Source organism: Colias eurytheme, chromosome 22 (assembly GCF_061535395.1).
Source record: "Colias eurytheme isolate Ceu_HAF_F1 chromosome 22, ilColEury1 Martin Lab GWU primary, whole genome shotgun sequence".
Lineage (NCBI taxonomy): Eukaryota > Metazoa > Arthropoda > Insecta > Lepidoptera > Pieridae > Colias > Colias eurytheme.
Window position 1 is genome coordinate 3,830,100 of NC_143001.1, and position 23,224 is coordinate 3,853,323.

General features: G+C 32.1%; 3 protein-coding genes and 1 long non-coding RNA gene across 4 annotated transcripts; 2 read left to right on the forward strand and 2 right to left on the reverse strand.

The window, feature by feature from the left end:
- Window positions 1–2,350: 2,350 nt before the first annotated feature.
- On the reverse strand, window positions 2,351–6,926 carry Prosalpha5 (proteasome alpha5 subunit). The gene is made up of 5 exons (XM_090115068.1): window positions 6,773–6,926; window positions 6,419–6,675; window positions 5,697–5,875; window positions 4,769–4,881; window positions 2,351–2,874 (listed from the first exon to the last, which is right to left on the reverse strand). Exons 2-5 carry the CDS (start codon window positions 6,673–6,675, stop codon window positions 2,692–2,694), a joined length of 732 nt encoding a protein of 243 aa, XP_089971194.1. The 5' UTR covers window positions 6,773–6,926; the 3' UTR covers window positions 2,351–2,691.
- Window positions 6,927–10,586: 3,660 nt separating this feature from the next.
- LOC149898622 (uncharacterized) lies at window positions 10,587–15,921 on the forward strand. Its single transcript, XM_090114928.1, has 2 exons — window positions 10,587–10,731; window positions 12,669–15,921. Exon 2 carries the CDS (start codon window positions 12,689–12,691, stop codon window positions 15,884–15,886), a length of 3,198 nt encoding a protein of 1,065 aa, XP_089971054.1. The 5' UTR covers window positions 10,587–10,731; window positions 12,669–12,688; the 3' UTR covers window positions 15,887–15,921.
- Window positions 15,922–15,964: 43 nt separating this feature from the next.
- LOC149898623 (tRNA (adenine(37)-N6)-methyltransferase) lies at window positions 15,965–19,804 on the reverse strand. The gene is made up of 6 exons (XM_090114929.1): window positions 19,619–19,804; window positions 19,426–19,523; window positions 18,303–18,531; window positions 17,660–17,817; window positions 17,072–17,264; window positions 15,965–16,508 (listed from the first exon to the last, which is right to left on the reverse strand). Exons 1-6 carry the CDS (start codon window positions 19,684–19,686, stop codon window positions 15,965–15,967), a joined length of 1,290 nt encoding a protein of 429 aa, XP_089971055.1. The 5' UTR covers window positions 19,687–19,804.
- An 87-nt stretch (window positions 19,805–19,891) lies between these two features.
- LOC149898624 (uncharacterized) lies at window positions 19,892–22,027 on the forward strand. The gene is made up of 4 exons (XR_016458042.1): window positions 19,892–20,247; window positions 20,519–20,696; window positions 21,470–21,574; window positions 21,738–22,027. It is a non-coding gene; the product is annotated as an uncharacterized LOC149898624 (long non-coding RNA).
- Window positions 22,028–23,224: the final 1,197 nt, after the last annotated feature.

Genomic DNA, 23,224 nt, shown 5'->3' on the forward strand with positions numbered 1-23,224 from the left:
TTTTCACAGTATAAGATTTATTTAACAAATTTAAAAGAATAAGTATTACCTACTATTAAAAAATATTTAGTTCAAAGTTCGAAAGTTGAGATGCAATTACGATTTTTAGAGCAATAGGGTAAAAAATAAAAATCTACTTGACTTTGTATTTATACTAACGAGAACTGTATGTCTGAACAAAGAATATGCATTATTAATTCGTATTTGTATCATGAAAATAAAATTTTATAAAAAAGGATTGTACTCACCAAATATCATTAGTTCATTACTATTGATTCAAATCCAAATAACTTATGCTACCAGCTACATTCAACTACTTACTTTCAAACATCTGAGTATTAAACGTAAATACTGAATATCTATCTACATTATATAAAATGTAATAAAACTATAGTAATACACATGATTCTTATAGATATAATTAAAACTTATAGGAAGGTATAAATAATAAACAATATTATGTATATATTTTTTTATTAAAAACCATGATTGCTTATTTTAAGATTCTCCAGCTCCCACATATTGTAATATTTTAAATAAATCGTTTTTCACGATATTTTCATTAGTACATAATATAGCGTAAATTTAGTGCCTGTGATAATATTTTTTATTTATCAACTTCCAAAAATGAATTAATTAACAATACTATTGAAATTTTTCTTTAATCGTATATACAAAATATAATGAATACACATAAATAAAAATATTTATAATAAAACAAATTGTCTATTAATTTAATACCACTTACCATTGACAATAACAATTCTACAGGTAAATTAGCTTGGAGAAATTTTTGCATATGTAGTGGTGTGTATATTACTCAGATCTTAGAGCGCGTTTCCACTATATCGTTCTGGCCTATACAAAAATGTTTCGATATCCTAACATTACTATTTAACTTTATACTTATTCCTAGCAACACTTTTGTTTTCAATAAAAACAAGTTTTTATTTGAAAGAAAATGGTTTTGACTTTATAAAAAAAAATATATCATTCAATTTTACGTCCTTGAGCAAACGACAAGGCGACTACCGTGAAACAATAAAATATCGTGTCCATAATAATTTGTTTCATAATTAATATTTGACCATAATAATTACGAAACAAAACAAATAAATAAATCGTCACTTGATAGTGGAAAGTGGAAACACGCACAAAACCAGAATAAACCAGTTTACGCTGTCCGCAGGTGCCACGTGCAGTCGTTTGGTAGCGTTAGAACATAAAGCACATTTCATTCAAAAATTATAATAATTATTATGTACGTAGTTTAATTGATAAATTTTGTATTTGTTGATTGTTGTTATTATTTGTTATTATTGTTATAATATTTGTTGAAGTGAATTACATGTCCCGCAGCCGGAGGCCCCAAATGAAAACTCAGATGTACTTAAAAACTACATTTAATAGCTAAAATGAGACTTTTACACCCATGTCTGCACGATGCAGACCGGAGTTAAAGAATGAATTTATACAGTTTAATAATTATAAAGACGTAAGCTTGGATGCTATAAGGGAAATCGCATCCACATTCTATTCCCGTGCGAACGGCGTATTCAGCAGTTTTGTATGAAGGCAGGGCCATAACTAGTGTTTAATTTGTGTGTAAGTGTTGTAACTTTATATTGTTAATTCAATATGGCTCCAGTGTTAAAACATGGTCGAGGCAAGCCTTTGACTTCTCAAACTAAAGAATTAAACTTTAAATGTCGTTTCTTTTTCAGGTTAGTAAATTTTTCATTTTAGTAACATTGTTAATGTAAAAGTTATATGTATGTTAAATGTGCAAATATTAAAATAAAGTCTCATCTTTTTCAGAGGAGAAACACATATAGTTTAATTTAAAATCCCTTATATATACAGGGTTACTTGTAAAACACCGGCAACCTCGCAGGACAAGATAGCTAACATCATAAGTAACAACATTTCGACTTTTGATAATTTGTTAGATTTTATTTTCATACAAAAATAAATATTCATTTAATTTTCCGTCTGAATATTATAAACTCTACGCCTCCCAAAAATTACGTAAACAAAAAGCGAACGAGAGGGGGAAGGGGGCGTCGCGTCGTCCATCCGATAATTAATAGAACATAGACTTACAAATGTAAGGAGAGTACAATAAAAGTTTAAAAAATCATTTAAAAATAATTTATTGCGTTATGCCAAAAGTCGTAGAACAAATGTTGTTATTTATGATGTTAGCTATCTTGTCCTGCGAGGTTGCTGGTGTTTTACAAGTAACCCTGTATAAAATAAAAACTAAAAATAAAATGTTGTTTTATTTTATTTGCTGACCATACACTACTACAAACGCAAAAATTTCTCCAAGCTAATTTACCTGTAACAATACTTTGTCTTTTCCATATGATACCTACTAATCTACAATGAAAAACAATTTACTCAAAATATTACTAAATACTCTAAATTTCGGTCGAGTTTATTTCAATACTAAATAATAATTCATATCGTACATAGTAAATAGAACCAGTTATTTCTGTACTTTAGAAGAATGCATTTTAATGTAACCATAACTTTCCCGCCAAAAACTTAAGTTGCCATTTTTCTTTTCGTCTTTACCTTGTTATTTTGTGTGTAATAAATTATTGATATTGTATCAAAGCTTAAACTTGTCATAAAAAAAATATATAAATTACTATTCGTAAGAAATAAACTCAACCGTTGAACTACTTAAGGGATGTCCTTAATAACCTCAGCGAGTTGTTCCCTTGAGAACATATGGAACATGGAATCTGGAGTCATGGTGACAACTTCTACGTTATTCTCCGATAGTTTCTCTTCCATAACCTGCTTGAGAATCGTAAGCGCTGACTTTATAGCTTCTTTTAGTGTCATCGACTTATGGTAGATTTCCTGGTGGGAGAAATTTAATATAAATATTATTTTCGTGTTTAATTTTATGTATTTACACATATAGAAATAAAAAACTTTACGGTGTGCTACAAAGTTTTCGAATCGTCGAGATATGATGAATAGATCGCGTTTCAAATCTGTAATCCTTTAATTTCTAAATTGGAAGACAAGATTTCAGAAGATGAGAGAGTGATTACGTGTTACGAGTGCAAAATGTTTTTTAAGCTATTGCATAGCTTCTATCGCGGGCCTTGAGCGCAGGGACCAAATCGAGAAATTCCGTAACGAAAAAACCTCACGCTCCCCGCTCCGACGGGCACGGAGGTGTGGCTTGAAGGCATAGCATGCAATAGCTTTACCGCGGCTGTCCCCGAGTGCCACATGTCTTTTTTTTTATGGCTTTTTCATATATTTGCAGGGACTTTGAAAAAGAATTATCTGTTCATCATCATCAACATCTTGAAATATCATCTTTAAGGCTCTTTTTTATTACGTCATACGTTTTAGTACATTTACAATTTTTTAATAAATATACTCTCACACTATTCTTAACAATGCTGCAAAGTATTTAACCCATTGAGCCCCGAACAGCCCGATCGGGCCACGACACAATAGATTTTCTATTGTGTCTGTGATTCCGGGGCCTGAGTTATAACACTGTACAGAGTTATATAAGTATTCATTTCATGACGTGAGGAAAATAGTTTTTTTTCCTTGTAATAAAAATATAATTATAATAAACTTTAATAGAGAAACATTAATTTTATGTGCGTCAGAATAATTAAAATTAAAAACAGACGTCACTATTGTTACTACAGAAAAAGGAAAACAATGAAAGTAAATGTGAAGTGCAATAGGTACCTACCTATTGCACTTTACATTTACATACCTACTTTCATTGTCATACTTAAGTTTAATAAAAATCTAGAACCAGAATCACAATCTTGTAGAGATTGTTGTAATACTATATCAAAGTAAAAATTTCAAGTTTTGGTGACCTTAAATAGTCCGATTTTTGACGTGACAACGTCTTATAATTCGATAGAGCCGGTTGCACGCACGAAAAAACATGACTCATGCGGCGTTACCTCGCTCTGAGGCGTTCCATGTAAGGCTTGAAGTGCAAGCGAGAGCGCGGAACGAGCGACAAAGAAGCACAATCGGAAGTTGTCACGTTCAACTATCGTCAGTAAACCGACTTTACAGAAAACCAATTTTTTTTAATTTACTTAGTATTTTAATATTCAAGCGACACTCCCAAAAATAATTTTATAATTTGCTGGGTTGATGAGCTTTTTACATTTCCACAATGAACATTTATGGAGGGAAATAGCTCCTGCACGATTGGATAATTAATTATGGACAACTTTGACGTAACTTTACTATTTATAATACTTGTTTGAGAGGATGTAATTCTAAAGAATCGATACAATATGCATGTATGTGACGTTCAGACTCGTATTATGACGCGTTTTGGTATACCCTACACAATATTTTTAATATATGCATATTTTATATAATTAAATTATATTTTTCCTTATCTCTGTATCTTGTTTGTTGTAATATTTTATTTATACCTAGTATTCTTTCATTATTCCGTAATATAGACTACTAGCTTTCCGCCCGCGGCTTCGCCCGCGTTTTCAAAGAAAAACCCGTTCCCGTAGGATTTCCGGGATAAAACCTATCCTATGTCCTTTCTTGGGTATCAAAATATCTCTATACCAAATTTCATGCAAATTGGTTCAGTAGTTAAGGCGTGATTGAGTAACAGACAGACAGACAGAGTTACTTTCGCATTTATAATATGTATTAGTATTAGTATGGGACCATCATTTTTAAATTGTATGATTGTATGGTTGACAAATAAAATTATTTTTATAAAATTTCTTACCTTTAAGCTCTGTTGAGCTCCTTCACTACCAGAGCCTATTGCTTTAGCATCGTATTGCACAAAGGTACCACTTGGGTCCATGTGGAACAGTTGAGGGCCTTTCTCGTCAATACCTGCAATCGTAATATGAATATATTAAATCATAATGAAAGTTATTTTTACAAAATTATAGTATAATTTGTTATGTCAACTAGAATTTTTAAAGAAATTACTAATAGTAAGAAAAATATTTGAGTTTTGAGATTTTATTGTAAGAAGATTGAACTCAACATAAAAATTAACAAGGTAGAATTTCAGTCAAATTTGACTGTTGGAAAACACAATTACGTTCATAGTAACTATTCACAATAATATTATAATTCTGCATTAATATAAATTAACTTGAATGTTATTTATTCCCATATGTTTATGGCTATTTTATGCAAAAATATACTTTATGTAAGCCTGATAAACATATATTATGGCACAGAATTAATATGATTACACTAATATAGGTATCCTAACTATCCTAATCCTCTCCAATATTATTTGTATTGAGGTATCAATCTACAAAAAATAAATAACATTTTTATGTTGAATATAATTTTATAAATGCAAAAGTGCATGTCTTCCTATTGCATCAATGTAGCTATAGTATGATATCATTCTTGTGTCTTGAGAAAGTCAAGTATCTAGATAGAGTGATATAGGCCACTTTTTATATGATACTATTACTTTTTATAGATACTGCTTTCCGAATCGGTGGTAAATGTAAAAAATATGCATTGACGTTTCAAAAGTGCTTCTCGAAGAAGTCTAATTGAATAAATAAATGTTTGAGTTTGAGTTTGAGTTTACCACAGCCAAACTTCGGATTTCATGGTAATTTCCTTTGACCATTCATATAAAAACATGAGTATACAGTAACTAGTAAAGAAATAAAACTTACCAGCAAACATAACAGCCACGCCAAATGGTCGGGACATAGCTGTACCACTATCGTCATCACTATCACCAAACTGTATAGCGAGGTTAGAGACGGCTTGCGCACAGGACTCTACGCTCATTCGCTCGTTATACACAAACCAGTGGTTCTGACATTCAACACGCGCACGCTCTATGAGGGTCCTGTAGCAAATAGCATTATTATTATGATTTGTTGCAGTTATTTAGTTGAATCTGCTAATTGATTGAATGACTATGCCAAACGTTGATTTAACAAGCATCAATGTCCATCTAGCAGATTGTAACATTACTCAATAGTCATTTAGTAATATAGCAGATTCAAACAGATGACAATGACAGATACATAACAGAATGAGAGGATTTAAAATTGTATATCAACAGGGAATAGCAATTAAGCCGTTGAGATAAAGCAGTGTTTCTCTATGTGATAATTATTGTATATAATTAGTTTGGTATTTCAATCACTTATCAAATGCATAATATATAGGATCATAAGTAATTCAATTCCATTTCTTCTAAGGGTGGCAATGTTGTTTGAGTACAGTATCATAAGTATTAAAGTATGTATAATGTACACTGACATAAAAATATTATACAACAGTGTATAGCGCAAAACAAACGCATGAAATCTTATATTTTACAAAAAAATTTAGCTTGAGACAAAGACAATAACAAAAGTGTTTTAAATTGCCATAAATAATATACCTTGAATCGGCCATCAATCCTGACACAGCACAGGCGATGTGCCGATCTACTTCAACAATCTTTTCAATGGTTGTTGGCTCCATAAGTGGTGAAGTAATCCTCTTTTCGACGGCCAACACAACACCTTCAGAAGTGCAAATACCGATAGCAGTTGAACCTAGCTTAATCGCTTCTATAGCATATTCCACCTGGAAAAGTCTACCTTCAGGGCTGAAGGTATTCACCCCTCGATCGTATTCTGAGCGTGTTAAAAACATCTGCAAACAAAATAAAAGAACCGGTATGTTAATTCAGGTTATGGATAGAGTCCGAATTACTGAAAAATGGAATATATTTATTGTCTTATGTACTTACCTTTATTTATTGTATAGAAAGTTAAACTTTCACAGAATTATCAACAAATTTATACGATTTTGATACAACACTTCGTGAGTAATCAAAATTGATATTTTACAATGACAAGCAATCGGCAAACCAAACTGTAATGATAGGGTTGCTATATTAAAATAATATAAAATTGTTATTCTATATACAAAAAATAAAATTTTATTGAATTATTAATATTTCATTGCTGATATTGAATGTTTGATCATTACAATGATTTATCACTAGATATATCGTTTAGGTAAAAGAAAATCATAATCGATCAATCATTAGTTGTATACGTACATATTAATCTAGAGCTTAGATCATTAAGTAATGGTAAATGGATAACACACGCAGGCGTTTCCCCTTTTGCCGAGGTATAAGATTATTCGAATCGAAAAATCTTATGCTTTCATAAAAACTACTTGCGTAATCGATTACGAACACTCTGCGTATTCGTAAAACATCGAAAGGACGTCTGCGAGTGCTCCGCTAAAAATGCCGTTTTGCACTGTCAAGTCTTGCAGAAGCAATTCAAACATGTCGAATATTAAAAAAGATGGAATAACCTTTCATTTGTGTATATTTTTTTATTTTTTTAACGTACATTTCTAATTAAATGCAATTTCTAATAATCGTCGATGTATCGTTTAGCGATATGATCAAGACAAATAATCGAGTCATGTATGTACTCGATCATTGATGCGGCCTCACGAGACTATCATGGAAAGAAAATATACAAATTTAATCTTTATGAACTAAGCGATAAAGTTGAATTTAAAACGCGATATTGAACCGCACTCCCCACGAGACTATAAAGTGATGTAGCGAGACTATCTTGAAGAGAAAATATACAAATTTAATCTTTATGAACTAAGCGATAAAGTTGAATTTAGAACGCGATATTGAACCGCACTCCCCACGAGACTATAAAGTCACAGTATTACAATATTATTTCCTACAGTAAGGAATCGCCTTTGATGTCGCGCGATGCCGCCGCCAGCGTAGGTACTTACGCTGCCACACGAAAATACGCTAGGGTTGCAACAAATGGGAAATAAAACAATTTTGATTATTAATATTATGATGAAATCATTTATTCATATGTACATTCAAAATAATTGCGATTATTAAATCTGATGTAATTATTTGTTCATAAATATATAATTACAGATATTGCACTGCTAAATATTATTTACGTGGACACTTTATTTTTGGATGTTCTTAATTGTATATTATACCATTTAACTAAGTAATGCATTCGCATTGGGATTTACAATCTGATTAGAAAATAATGAGGACAACATATACATAGCTTTGATTTTAATTCAACAGATACAATTAATACAATCTTTCTGAAATATTGTTTCCTTCTGGGATTTCAATGTAGATTTACATCCGTAAACGGAACAGTTTTTGCGCGTCATAATAGAATATGTAAGTACCTATGTATAATAAAATTATTACACAAAAAATACGACTGCGTCATCCTTTCGCGATAGTTAATGCAAACTCAGTGTGATTGCATTAAGCGGCCCGCGTCGCCCGACCCCCCGCCAGTTCCCCTCCGTTTCTCTGCACAAGTACATTCGTCACCATACTGTAGGATGGTAATACTGTGATAAAGTGATGTAGCGAGACTATCTTGAAGAGAAATTCAAATTTAATCTTTATGAACTTAGTGATAGAGTTGAATTTAAAAACTCGTCGCTTAAAAGGTCGTTAATTTTTACGACTTTCTTAGTGACGGACTGCTTTTAACTTGAACGTCGATAAAAAAATATTTTTCTAAGTATAATTTGAAATGAGATGAGAATTAATCTTTATTATATTAAAATTTTACACAACTGCATAAAAAGGAGTATAATGTTTATTTTGTAAGTCTTGTATATATTTATTAAAATTTACGCTCGGTTACTTTTAACTGGCAGAACATTTTAATGGTACGGAACCCTTCGTGCGCGAGTCCGACTCGCATTTAGCCGTTTTTTTTGTAATGTTAATCTTGTAATTATTCTATTATGTAATCTATACAAATATTATAAAGCTGAAGAGTTTGTTTGTTTGTTTGAACGCGCTATTCTCGGGAACTACTGGTCCGATTTGAAAAATTCTTTCGGTGTTAGATAGCCCATTTATCGAGGAAGGTATATATCATCACGCTACGACCAACAGGAGTGGAGCCACGGGGGTGAAACCGCGCGGAGCAGCTACTTTATTTATATGTATGTACGAATATTGCGTATATTTCAGATTTACAAAAAATCCTGCTTTAAGGCTAAGGTGGATTGAATGCTGTGGAAGAAAAACAGAATGGACACCTCGGTACAGAAATAATACAAATTTCTGGACCGATATTTATTTTATTGAATATAATATGTGATGTGTTGAATAAATACATATTCAAATACAAATAAAATGGCGTTTTATTGTTTTTTCGTATGCATATAATAATGATGAAAACGTTACAAATGACCTGTGTAGTATTTTTTATGAATATAATATTAATGTTATTTCTAATTTCAACAAAATTATTATTTTTGTAATATCGATATGGTTACATCCCTTTAGAGCGATTGTATTATTACGTATATGTATAGAGATTTTTCTGTGTAATCGATGTATGTGTGCAAAAACATGCTAGTCCGTCCATTTTGTAATAGTTTGAGTTTGTAAAGACATAAATTATTTTTGTGAATGTGTGATAGTGTTTCAAAGTGTGAGTTACACTCCCCGCACCAAAACCGGCAGAAAGTTTAGTTAGAACATTTGCCAGCGTGCTCCATCCATTACTTAATGATCTAAGATCTAGAGTCTGGCCAGCCAAAGCTGAACCCAGTAAAGGGCGGCAAATTTAAAAAATATGGACCTGGTAACATCGGCTTTAGTAGGAAAAAATCATTTTGATACTTTTAATATTCATAAAGGTGATCATAGTACATACATAGGTACATTAGGTACATAACATAGCAGGATTTAAACGTTATTAAAGCAAATGATTTGAACCGTTTTCAACAAAACTGACAACTAACTACCTACGCAGAAACGCCATGATGACATTCCATAGTGTGGCCGCTACAAAAAACACTGGGATCAGCTTTGGCTGGCCAGACTTTAAAACATAAAGAGGAATCAATGTTTTGCCCAAATACAATCCGTTTATTAGTTTCCCTACTTATTTTGGGATCGGTTTGTAGTAAATGAGAAGATCCGATTAGTCCGTGTCTTTAATTACATTTTTCAATTCAATGCAATGCTGTGTCAGATAAAAAGTAATGCAGAGTTTACAAAATTTACACATTCGTGCGAATAGCAAGGCGAATTAATTTAAAAGCGAGGTTAAATATACGTCTGTTCATTATTCAGCAGTCAGCACTCAAAATTATACTAATATGTAAATGCGGTATAAGAAATAGCACGAACACTTAGATTTGTGTAGACACTATGCACAAAATATCTAAGCTATCTAATAATTCAAGAATAATTCTAAACTGGAACGAAAATCAGTTCCATAATTATTTATGTCTTGACGTGTACATTTTGTGTCGTTCACATTTCGTGTAAACAAATGTACAAAGAACATTAAAGCAGGACAAATTTGATAATAATATTGGTTGGTTTATTATAGTAATAACAACGAAATAAATTAATATCTATATACAGATATACTAGAGAAAATGACAACCAACGACAGTGAACGACAGCAATGCCTTGGCGATAAGTCACATTGGTCACAATCAAGTCACAATAAATAGCGATGGGATTTTAATTCTGCATTATTGTGTACGCGGCATTCTGTGGCTGACGCGGACGTTTTGAAACGCGGTTCAATTCGAACGCTAGTTTAAATTTATAGAGCTTCCATTAATTAACGAATATTTGTTTTATTACGACAACAATATTATAATTATATTTTTTTATTTACTGCTGCGTTTTATCTGAAACACGTAAGTACTTTTATGATACGTGAACTATTTTATTAAGCATAATATAATTAGAATCCAATTTCTCTTCTTTTTACATGAACATTTGTGTAAACAGTTATTCTATTGTTTTGTCTTTATTCCAAAAATTAATATTAGATTTGTACATAAATTAGGTCTAGGTACATACCTACTATTCAACAGAAAATGTTATCATACACATCGAATTATATTTGTGTTCAATATTAGGTACTTACATAAGATTTTTGGTTTGTTCGTTACGATTTAATTAACTCTAAAACTTCCTTAGCGATTTGAAAAATTATTAATACATTAGAAAGCTAAATCATTCCTGATGAACATAAGTATACTTAATATTATTATGTACTGCGGAAACGGGTTGCATTTTTACCGCGTAATTAATGGCTGGTTCACACTTTGATTAGTGTGAGTGCAGGTGATTAGTGCGAGTGCAGGTGTGTAGTGCGAGTAGTGTCCAATTGACTGCGAGTGCAGGTGATTAGTGCGAGTGCAGGTGTGTAGTGCGAGTAGTGTCCAATTGACTGCGAGTGCAGGTGATTAGTGCGAGTGCAGGCACGCTGCGAGTGAGGGGGAAGGGAGGGCGCGCGGGACGTGGCTACTCGCAGTCCACTCGCAAAAAAATAGAACACGCTTCTATTCACTTTACTACACAGCCTACTAAACACTCGCACTAAACAGTCTCTGTCCACACGTAGTACTACTCATCACCTGCACTCGCACTAATCAAAGTGTGAACCAGCCATAAGGCCCCCATTGATAACTCAATCAAATCTCAAATAATTTTTCAAATCTTCTAAACTTTTTTGTGTGAGACTCAAACACACTACATTGACCCTGTGCGATTTCTAGTTTAAAATAAAAGAAGCCGAGTACTTTGCATCAATGATCCCAAATATTATAAAATATCCCAATAGTTCTGCCCTATTGCCCCTTTTTTGTTTTTTTTTTCTCCTTAAGAACCGAAGAACCTACCTTGTGTCTTAACAAAAACGTTAAAAAAGTAGCCAAATAGGTCCAGCCGTGCGCGTGTTTTACGCTTTGAAATACATTCGGCGATTAATTTTAGTTATTACTTAATAAGTTATTATTAATTACTAGCGGTCCGCCCCGGCTTCGCCCGTGGTACATGTTTACGTTTTCTCTACATAAGAACCATCCTCGTACTTCAAGGAATATAATAAAAAAAGAATTATCGAAATCGGTTCAGCCGTTCTCGAGTTATGCGCTTACCAACACATTTTGCGATTCATTTTTATATATAAAGAGAAGATAATGCGCTTACAACTAAATTTTCAAAATATTGTAGATCTTATCTCACCGTATTAGGGTATACAATAATTAATAAAGAATTCAAAGGTGCCTTATGATTTTTTAATTTTAATAAACAATAAAACTGGATCCCAAACGTTTCGGTGTTATTAATCAATTTCCCTGTTGGCATATTTTTTGTGTGAACAGGTTTCTTTTAAAATAATAACAGCCAGCGTTTTCCTCTTACAAGATAATTTTTGCAATGCGTTTTTTCCACATGTGTTTCTAATATTCGAGTTGATTATGATTCCTTTTTCGAGCCATAATTTGTACTAGAAATACGTGTATAATACTGGTGCCCGCCACTTTGTCCGTGTGTGGTTAAGAGGATACAAAGAATCTGTTGCAATTGCCCGTTAGTCCCGTCTTGTTGCAAAGTACCTTCTTAACTCCATCTATTAACTATAAAAAAAATCCCTGTCAAATTACAAATTTGTTTCACAAAAAATGAAGACATTTTGCACAATTCGTTCTGTGGATATCTACTAAGTACTAACTGCTAACAAGCTAATTTGTAGAATTATTTCATCTTTAAGTAGTTATACTTACCTGTATTGATCTTCGAAATTTCGTGATGAGCATGATATATAGACATTTTCTTTTTTCAGGTACACTATTAATATAAAAAATGGGCGATACATATGCAGATAACCTTAACAGTAAAACTTTGGGAAACATTGATTTTATGGAGAAACAAGAACATTATTACTTCATTAAATTTAGAGCTGGAGAAATGTCTAGACTCTCCATTCTTAACGACCACGTTTTCCGATATTACATGTCACCTTCAGGAGAATTTTTGGAGTATCCAAAACCAATGAATCCCGGGGATAACGCAAAAATTATACACAAAGAAGAAACCAGCTATGGTGTTGAAGCTTTTAAACATTCGACGTTGCATGGTACTGCTACCAAATATATCGTAGAAACAAAGGAAATTAATATAATTTTTGATAAGATAACGGGAACAATGAAAATACATGATCTGAGAACTAATAGAGACGTATTGATTGAATACATTCCCTTATCGTATGTAAATAACATAAGCAAACAAACGACATATCAACGGGCTGATGAGTATTTTTTTGGCGGTGGAATGCAAAATGGAAGATTCACCCACAAAGGAAATGTAATCGATATTGCCAACACTAATAATTGGGTTGATGGTGGTGTAACCTCCCCGTGTCCTTTCTATTGGTCGACGTATGGTTACGGTATACTTAGAAATACTTGGCAGCCAGGCAAATATGACTTTCAGGATAATTCAAATGAGGTAATAACAACTTCACATAGGGGTGAAGATTACGATGCATATTATTTCATAAATTCTAATCCTAGAAATATTTTAAGAGATTATTACGAATTAACTGGCAATCCTCTACTCATGCCCGAATACGCTTATTATGAAGCACATCTAAATACGTTTAACCGTGATTATTGGGTACCGGTGGACTGCAATGTTCGTGGTGCTATTTTATTTGAAGATGGAAAGTATTATAAAAAATTTAAACCAAACGATATGAATGGCAAAGAAGGTATTCTAGAATCGTTGAATGGCGAAAAAAATAATTATCAATTCTCTGCTCGGGCCATGATAGATAGGTATAAAACACATGACATGCCTTTAGGATGGTTCATTCCTAACGACGGTTATGGTTCGGGATACGGTCAAACTGATTCTTTGGAGGGCGATATTGAAAATTTAAAGGAATTTTCTAAATATTCTCTTGAAAACGGTGTCAAAGTTGCATTATGGACGGAGTCTAATTTAGAACCTGCTGATCCATTACATCCCAAGAAAGGAGAAAGAGATTTGGGTAAAGAAGTCAGCGTAGCTGAAGTAGTTGCTCTTAAATGTGACGTGGCGTGGATTGGAGATGGATATTCATTTGCTTTATCCGCTGTTGAACATGCTCATGATATTTTCGTTAAGAATGCAAAAGAAACTGCAAGACCAATGATCATCATGGTAGACGGCTGGGCTGGAACTCAAAGACTTTCTGGTATATGGAGTGGAGATCAGCGTGGAGGGGAGTGGGAGTATATAAGATTTCATATACCTACTTATATAGGATCGGGTTTATCTGGAATGCCGATTATTGGTTCAGATATGGATGGTATTTATGCAGGAGGTGTCAAGGAAATAAACATACGTGATTACCAATGGAAAGCCTTCACACCATTACAATTAAATATGGATGGCTGGGGTAATAAACCAAAAACACCGTTTATTTTCGATGAAGAAGCGACATGTATAAATAGAGCATACTTAAAATTGAAGTCAATGCTTATGCCTTATAATTACACTTTGGGATATGAGGCGATAAATGGATTACCGATGGTCAGAGCTATGTTTCTAGAATTTCCGGATGAAACGACGTCATATACAAACGAATCAATGTATCAATTTATGTGGGGGCCAAACATATTAGTAGCTCCAATTTTTAATGACACTTGTAAAGATACGTGTTCTATCCGTAACGGTATATTCCTTCCAAACAAAGACCAAGTATGGATAGACTTTTTTACTGGACAAAGGTTTCAAGGCGGCAAAATTTACAATAACATTAATACGCCCCTTTGGAAAATCCCTGTTTTCATTAAAGATGGATCGATAATACCAATAACCAAGCCGAATAATAATCCCCAAGAAATCCAAAGAGACCTTAGAATAATTACTATTTATCCAAATGGTGAAAGCAAATTTACTATTTACGAAGATGATGGAGTATCTTCAAAATACTTAGATGGCGAAAATGCTTTCACAAACGTTAATGTTTCTGGTCCTAAACTAAATACAAATGGCAGCTTATCAATAACGATAAACAAAACGAATGGTTCATACACAAATATGACTAAAGAAAGAACTACAATATTACAAATAATGGCTTGCAATAAAATTGGTCATATAAAAACTGCTATAAATGGAGAAGCTATTAACTTAGCTAATGTGGAAACTGATGAAGATTTTGAGAAAAATAATAATTGCTATTATTTAAAAAAAGATTTTGTTATAAATCCGTATTTGAAAATTTTCAGCAAAGATGTTTTTCAAGAATGCTTATTGATTAAAATAAAAAAACTGGACGTGACTTTCAATGAAATAAATATAAAAATAAGCAATTATACAAACGAAGCTACAGTATTTGGACAAATAGAAAATATCGATAGAGATTTAAAAATACCGCAAGATTTTCAAGTTGATGAAGAAGGAACATCATTATGTTGCATTGAAATGAAATGGACTTTGGTAAATAACGCTGAGTATTATGAAATTGAAAAAGACGGAGTTATTTTTACTTATATTATTGGTGATAAATTTGCATTCGATAATCTTGCTATTAACAGTATGCATACATTTAGAATACGAGCAGTTAATAAAAACATGGTGTCAGAATGGAGTCCAATTGTTGAAGGGATAACAATTGATTCCCTATTTAAAGATATTATAATAGGAGTAGAAGAAATATCTTGCCAGTCTAATCAGGACTCGGAAAACAATACAATTGATGATGAAAATATAAAAATGATTCGTAGCATGTTTAGCGGAAAAACTTTGTCACGGAATTTTGATTTAGGTCAGGTGTACGACGTCGACCGTGTAGAATTTATAGAAAGTAAAGATAGCACTTGTTCTCTTTCGGAAATAAAATACAGGTGCTCAAAAGATAACATCGAATGGACACCATCATCTGATATTTGTAAATTGAGTCAGGACAACTCACCCAAAATTATATCGTTGGCCGGTTTAAAGTTTCGATTCATTGAAATCATCGCGCCAAATGCCGAAAGTTTTAGCTCAGGTGTGATATTTTATAAAAAATAAGCAATAGATCAATAAGACATATTTGTTACCAACGACGCATTTAATTAGCAAAATAAATTAATGAACGCAGCATACACATTATAAATCATCAGCATTCCTTACGGCAACAATTGTACAAATAGACGAATTGGCGTCAAAAATACAACTTATGGATAAATCTTCTAATACACAACTGTATTCATGATCAGGGTACCGTGTTCTCACGTACAATGATCTTGGATCATCAGAGAGCAGACTTTCAATATTTGTTTTGAACGTGTCTGCTCTATCTCCAATAAGGCTGTTTAGTCTCTCGAGTGCATCATCAGTGAATCTCACGTCATACGACTGTGACGGTGGATTCGTTATCCAATTTGGAACTCTTATACCATCATTGAGGTTTATGACATTTCTTTGTGGAGGGGTAAATCTTTCTTGTCCGTCTGGAGCTCCACGCTCTGAATCAACTCTTCGTACTGGCGATCTACTACTACCATCAACAGCATCTATATTCAAAGGAGACTCTTGTGATAAACTGGGTGTGATATCTTGATTTATTGGTGAAGGAATTTCGTCATCATATGGCGAGTCGGATAAAGGACTAGTGTCAATTCCAATCGGATTTATCAATCTTGGACTTAGGCTAAAAGAGAGATGTTTATTGTATTTTAGTTATATTATTATGTAGGACTATGCAATGTATGTGCATTGTGCATGATAATTACAATTTATATCTGTATACTGTGTGACAGTAGAATATTCGATTAGAATAATTAATATTTTTATGTAAACATTTTTAGAATTTATATTGGGAATATACATCAATGGTTAAAAACAACTGGATACACAATAATATACAAATACGAATTCCAATCTATTCTCAAATGTGTTTGTCTAAATTTTAGTCACGAAACATTCTAAAAGCAAACATATTTTATTAGCTGGTCAGTGTTCACTATACATACATAAATTTTACTTTTTTGAACAAATGTTAGAGTTATTGTTGCTAATTGTATATCCAGTTGTTATTAGTGATCGAAGAGAATATATTATTAAATTGTAACTAGCAATATAATATAAAGCATTTATATTCACATTATTTTTATATCTTTTATTATAAAATAAGATTTCTATATTATAAAATAGAATAAAGTAATATCAAAAGCAGTTGTTTTTTATTTCTATACTAGTTATAGAATTACCAACCTTATTGAATCCTGAGCGTCATCTATTTGCAAATTATCCAGAGTCAATGTGTCACTTATACCCTCTGTTAAAGGCCTATCGAGTACTGGCTCGAAAGATTGCATTGGATAATCATACTGAGGTATGTAAGGCTTTATATCCAGGACTGGGGTACCATTTATCATATCAACACCATTGAAATAAATTTTGTTACCTGTAAATTAAAAATATATGTGTGAAAAATATATGTAATATGACACAAGAAGTCTCTTGTGTCATATTATTACAAGGAAAAGGGCAGTAAATAATTATTTTAGACCTAAATTTCTTATTTGTGTTAATTTTGCAAACAAGTAATGATGACATTGCACATAAAATATCCAAGTTATAACTTTAGGTGGTTGAAGGCATTTTCCTGTATTCTAAATTGGCTTCATCATATGTTCAAAGAGAGCAAATTAAGTTCAAATTGACTGAATGACTACATATTAAATTTTGATACCTTTTTTAAAATTAAACATTAAATTATAAACACACATCTTTATAATTAAAAAATTCAAGTAAGCACGATTCAGTCACATTTAATACTTCATACACTTAAAATCTCACCTTCTACACTATGTATTTTGACCAACGACAAGCCAATTGGACATGGTCTGTGGGGTGATCTTGTTGAGAACACACCCCTTCTTTCACCTGCAAGACGTGGTGGGGCCACCTTGGCTGGTACATTATTACTTGCCGTGGAGTGAAAGTGGAATATTATCCTGAAAAATTTGATTTAATGATAGATACTGATGAAAATTAGTACATTAAAATGGTGATTTAACTATATGGGATGATTAACTATAACAAATAAATATGCATTTTTCTATTCTTTATAATAATCTCTACATAGTATAAAACAAAGTCGCTTTCTCTGTCCCTATGTCCCTTTGTATGCTTAAATCTTTAAAACTACGCAACGGATTTTGATGCGGTTTTTTTTAATAGATAATAGGTTTTAGTATATAATTTATTAGGTTTTAGACAAAGCGGGCGAAGCCGCGGGCGGTAAGCTAGTAATCTTATAAAATAGTCAATTATACATTCATTTATTATATCATACAATGGAGGGTTGAAACATAAGTATTTTTATAATTTGCAACATTACATTGACAGAGATTGCTTACTGCAGTGATACCATTTCTTAAATATTTAAATTACTAATGTAAAAAGATCTTTATCCATTTTAATATTTCAATGAACATACCACATATGAGAAAACTCTTCCAATCCACTTAAAGCATGTTCCGGATTATTAAATGTGTTTGTATTGATAACAACCACACCTTTAGCCTGTGATAGTATTGAAGGCTGTCTCGGTACAGCTCTTTTATTCTCAAATGTTGTTTCAATGAATCCAATAGGACTGTATGTTATATTGTCTGAGACGGGTGCAATTACATTATCTGATTCTTGCCTTGGATTGTACTGTGTAGCTAGAAATTTTTAAATACAGTTAGTTAATATATAATTAGATTTATTTTTGTTTGCCATAGTATAAGAATAACCAATGCCTTACACTGCCTTCTAATGGAAGGGATATTTATTTTATAGTACCTTTCCATGAGTGGCTTTGTTACATAGTCTTCAACCAAATCAGTTTAGTGGTTGATGCGAGAAGAAGAAACAGGCGGACAAAGTTACTTCCGCATTTATAATATTAGGACATAATTCGGATTAAATGCTATGATTTGATAGCACATAAATAAGACTTTAACACACTGTTTAATTGAATCAATTGAAAGAGATATATGTACAATATTAATGATATTTATTATACACTTTCTTCATAAATATTTGTATAGTTGAGCCAATTTAATAGGCAACATTTGAAGTCTATCAATTTTATCTTCATAGGGTGGTAACCTGCTTAAAAACATCGATTAAAGCGAATTAATTGATACGGACTTGAAACAATTGTCAATCGAACTTGAAACACATGTCAATAATTTATGATGATTTTTATTCCCAAGTAAACCAATGCATTCGATTCTAGATGTCAGATTTCGATTTTTAGAGTAACGTCTCTGGTATTTATAAAGAAAAAAGGTTTATTGACACAAAATTGTAGCGACGTCAGTTCTTTAAATAAGAAAATGTTTATTATGTTTAGAATGGTTTATCAGTAAAATCAAATCTTAAAATTAGTTGCATCGGTCATTATTAAAAAAGTATATTGCATCATAATTGAAAAAAGTTAAGCAAATGTGCAGTTCTAACAAAACGAAATATCATGTTATTCTATGTCGTCGTTACTAGGTTACGTTGTTGATTTTTGTTGAACTGTCAAATGTTGCCTATTAAAATGGCTCTACTATAATCTATGTTACCTTTTTCGGCGCATTTAACGCATCGAAGATCGTTTAATAACCCCTTAATTTCTTTAATTTCCTTTATGTGTTCATGTTTTAGAGCCGAAATGCGTTGCCTAGAACACAAAAATTTAAGTTCAAATGGAATTAATATGATTAAAACTACTTTTCATACAAAATTATCAGTTTATATCATCATCCCATCCAATACCTTAAATTTTTAATTTCTGTTCTTGCTAAAATAATTTGATTTTGGTAATCTTCTATATTTTCAGACATTTTAAATCAAGTTGTCATGAAGGTAGTTATATTAAAACAAATATTTTATTGAGTATTTAATACAATTTTGATCATTAATTACAAAATTCACAATACAAAACAATGTTCGACTGCTCGACTCTAATTTGTCAATTGTCAACTGTCATTTCAATAAAATTCAATGACAGTTATGTCATCTTTGTTTTCAATTCGTGCAAAGCTCAGAACAAAGAATCCTATGGAACTGCCGTAATTGTTCAATTTGACGCGGAAATAATAATGATATACCCATCTCTTTCTCACAACAGTGGTTTTACCTTAGAAAAAGCATCTACACTCTTTTTATTAGCGCTCTCTTCATTGGCATCGATGTACCTTTGCTGCGCGGACGCCATCTTAGTATACGGTTTTGTTTACATGTGAGAAGATGTAATTGTGAAATTTTTATGATTTTCCAGTGTTTTTCGACCATAATCGAGTGTAATAAGTATAATTGAAAATAATAATAGGTACCATGAAGTGTTCTATAGTAGGTTGTGGCCTATGCCAAAGCAAAAACAGGCCGAATCTAACCTTTCAACGGTAAGTGGCTAACATTTTGTTAAATTGTTGCTTATATTAAAGTGTATTTATTATCAAGTGTATAGAAATCTTTTAATCATTTTACATTTAATCGTCTTAGTTATTATGAGCTGTAGAAACCCGCAATATTCTCCTTATTTCATTTGCATCGAAAACATAAACATGAGTGCTAGTGTCGAACATCATCGCATAAACACCTTATCGATAAATTATTAATTTGTTTATTAATTACGTGCGAAGTTATATATTGTTGTATATTTTCTCGTTTTAGTTTACCAAGTAACGAATCCCGGCGAAAGGCATGGTTGGAAAAGATTGGCATAGAAAATATCCGGCCAGGAACTAAAAACATTAATGTGTGCTCATTGCACTTTGAAGAGAGCGCATTTAATAAGACTTTAAACATTGTATGATTGAGAGATGATGCTATCCCAACAGTATTTGCAAAGGTAAATAATTCATCAATCTTTTTATTAAACAACTAGCTGCTCTGCGCGGTTTCACCCCCGTGGCTCCAATACTGTTGGTCGAAGCGTGGTGATATATATTATATACCCTATAGCCTTCCTCGATGAATGAGCTATCTAACACCGAAAGAATTTTTCAAATCGGACCAGTAGTTCCCTAGACTAGCGCGTTCAAACAAACAAACAAACTCTTCAACTTTATAATATTATAGTATAGATTTTATTTAGCTCATCCTGTTTGTTTTTTTAGGTACAAGGTAGTAATTGAAATTGTACCCCCTTACTGTTGACCGATTAATCTAATTGCTATATGCTTCACAATATCTTTTTTGACATAATGCTCTAGAGACCTAGACTGTCATGAGACAAGTGGTGTGATGACTGGTACTTAAAACCTACTGAGTTATTTTTTAGTTTTTAAGATATTACCTACATTATTAAAATCTTTTAAAGTGAAACTTTTATTACATCGTCTCAAACTTTTTCTATACTTAATATTGTAAAAAGGAAAGATTTGATTGTGTATGCACAAAAAGACCTCAAAACTACTGGTCCAATTTTTTTAATTCTTTCGTTGTTGGAAAGCTACACTTTCCATAAGTATATAATACACTATGTTTGTTCAATAAATTATTTTAATAAAAAAAAAATACTAAAAGTTTTACAATTTACCAAACATTGAGTCCATATTTCTGTAGCAATCTATTTATTATTACTTGGGACCATATCTAATGTAACATTTTTATCTCTTTCAGGCAGACCATCCATCTCAATTTGCTTTAATTGACATATCAAATACTACTGATCAATCATCATGCTCAGGTTATTCACATCCACAAGATGCCACGGATCTTGAATTGGTAAGAGCAGTTCTTGAATAGAAAACCTATATGAAATAATTCTTGTTTAAAAAAAGGGAACTTCAATACGTAACTTTTTCATAGTCTTAGTCATACATGCTGAGATTCATGTGTATAATTATGAGAACTGTTATCAATAATTAAAATTTATTTAATGTTTTAGGCTTCAGCACTCGAAGAATGAAAAAAAAAGAAAAAGTGGAGAAACAGAGAAAGAAAATTAAATGTTTAAATGAAGTGGTCCGTCAACAAATTTCCACACTGTATATGGCCAAGCTCATTTGCCGCATCTGTGACTACTGTCGCATGTACCTAAACATATATAGTAACCACTATAACTTAAATAAATTATTTTATGAAAAAATTGTGTTTGTTATTTAACTATACTTGCCCTTGAACATCTGCTTGAGTCACTCACATGTATTTTAGCCAGCGGCTCTGCTCTTTTTTATTTTCGTACATGCGAACGAAGTCACGGGTAAAGAATGCTCTTATGATCGAATGGGTTGCTTGGAAGAAATTGCTTGGAGCAATAAAGCCGCCTTTTGACTAAATATGTCCTATTAAGTAAAATTTGTATTTTCTGTTTGTGTGCAATAAAGCTTATAAATAAATAAATAAAGTACCCTATGGATGGCTCCGGTCAAATAAAACCCGATGTTAAATTTCATCAAAATTGGCTTGTCCGTTTTAGCGTGAAAACGGAATATACATACATACACACTTTCGCATTTATAATATTATAAAACCTATCTTATGTGTTAATTCAAGTTACCCTCAATATGTGTGCTAAATTTCATTGTGATCGGTTCAGTAGTATTTGCGTGAAAGAGTAACAAACTTACACATCCATCTTCACAAACTTTCGCATTTATAATATTAGTAGGAAGTGATAGGATAGGATTAGTGAGGATACATAGGTATATAAAGAAAACCCTGTCAATCGCGAAAAAAATCAGCTGTTTCATATAAAACTGCAGAACGAAAATATCAAAATGTATTGATTACACACTACAGCCACAGTATTACAATATTATTTCCTATAGGAAATATGGTAATACTGTGCTACAGCTATCCCTAGTAGGTAGGTACAATTGCAAAATGGTTAATCCGAATCACGAATTACCGAGTAACGATTGCCCGATAGAAGTAGTTATCTTTTTTATTTTGTTGAAAGAAGTACCTCTTACTAGGTAAGCACCTACTGCATACTTATCATTCAAAAAGACAAAATTCTTATTACCTGAATTACCCATTCTTAACTCTATCATCAATCGATACAATATTATCGACTAGACGAACAAGTGAACGTCCCTAGCCCGCCATGTTTGTACCCCGATTTGTTTACTTAGGTATGCAGGAAAAGTACATGCATATGGCAGTTCCATATGATCGTTGTTCAGAGGTGCAAAGTGCAAACGGTGCAAAACAACATCCAAGTATTTGATTATCTGTAATTTGTATTAAATCATTCTTTCAGTTTATTAAGAATTTAATTACTCATCTGAATATAAAATACATAAACTCGAATTTTTATTTTATCGACTACTTCAAGAAATAAATTATTATTATAATTAATAAATCATTATGTGGTCAAATGAGTATGAGGCCTCGTAATTAACTTGAATTTACGAAGGTTAAATTTAAGAA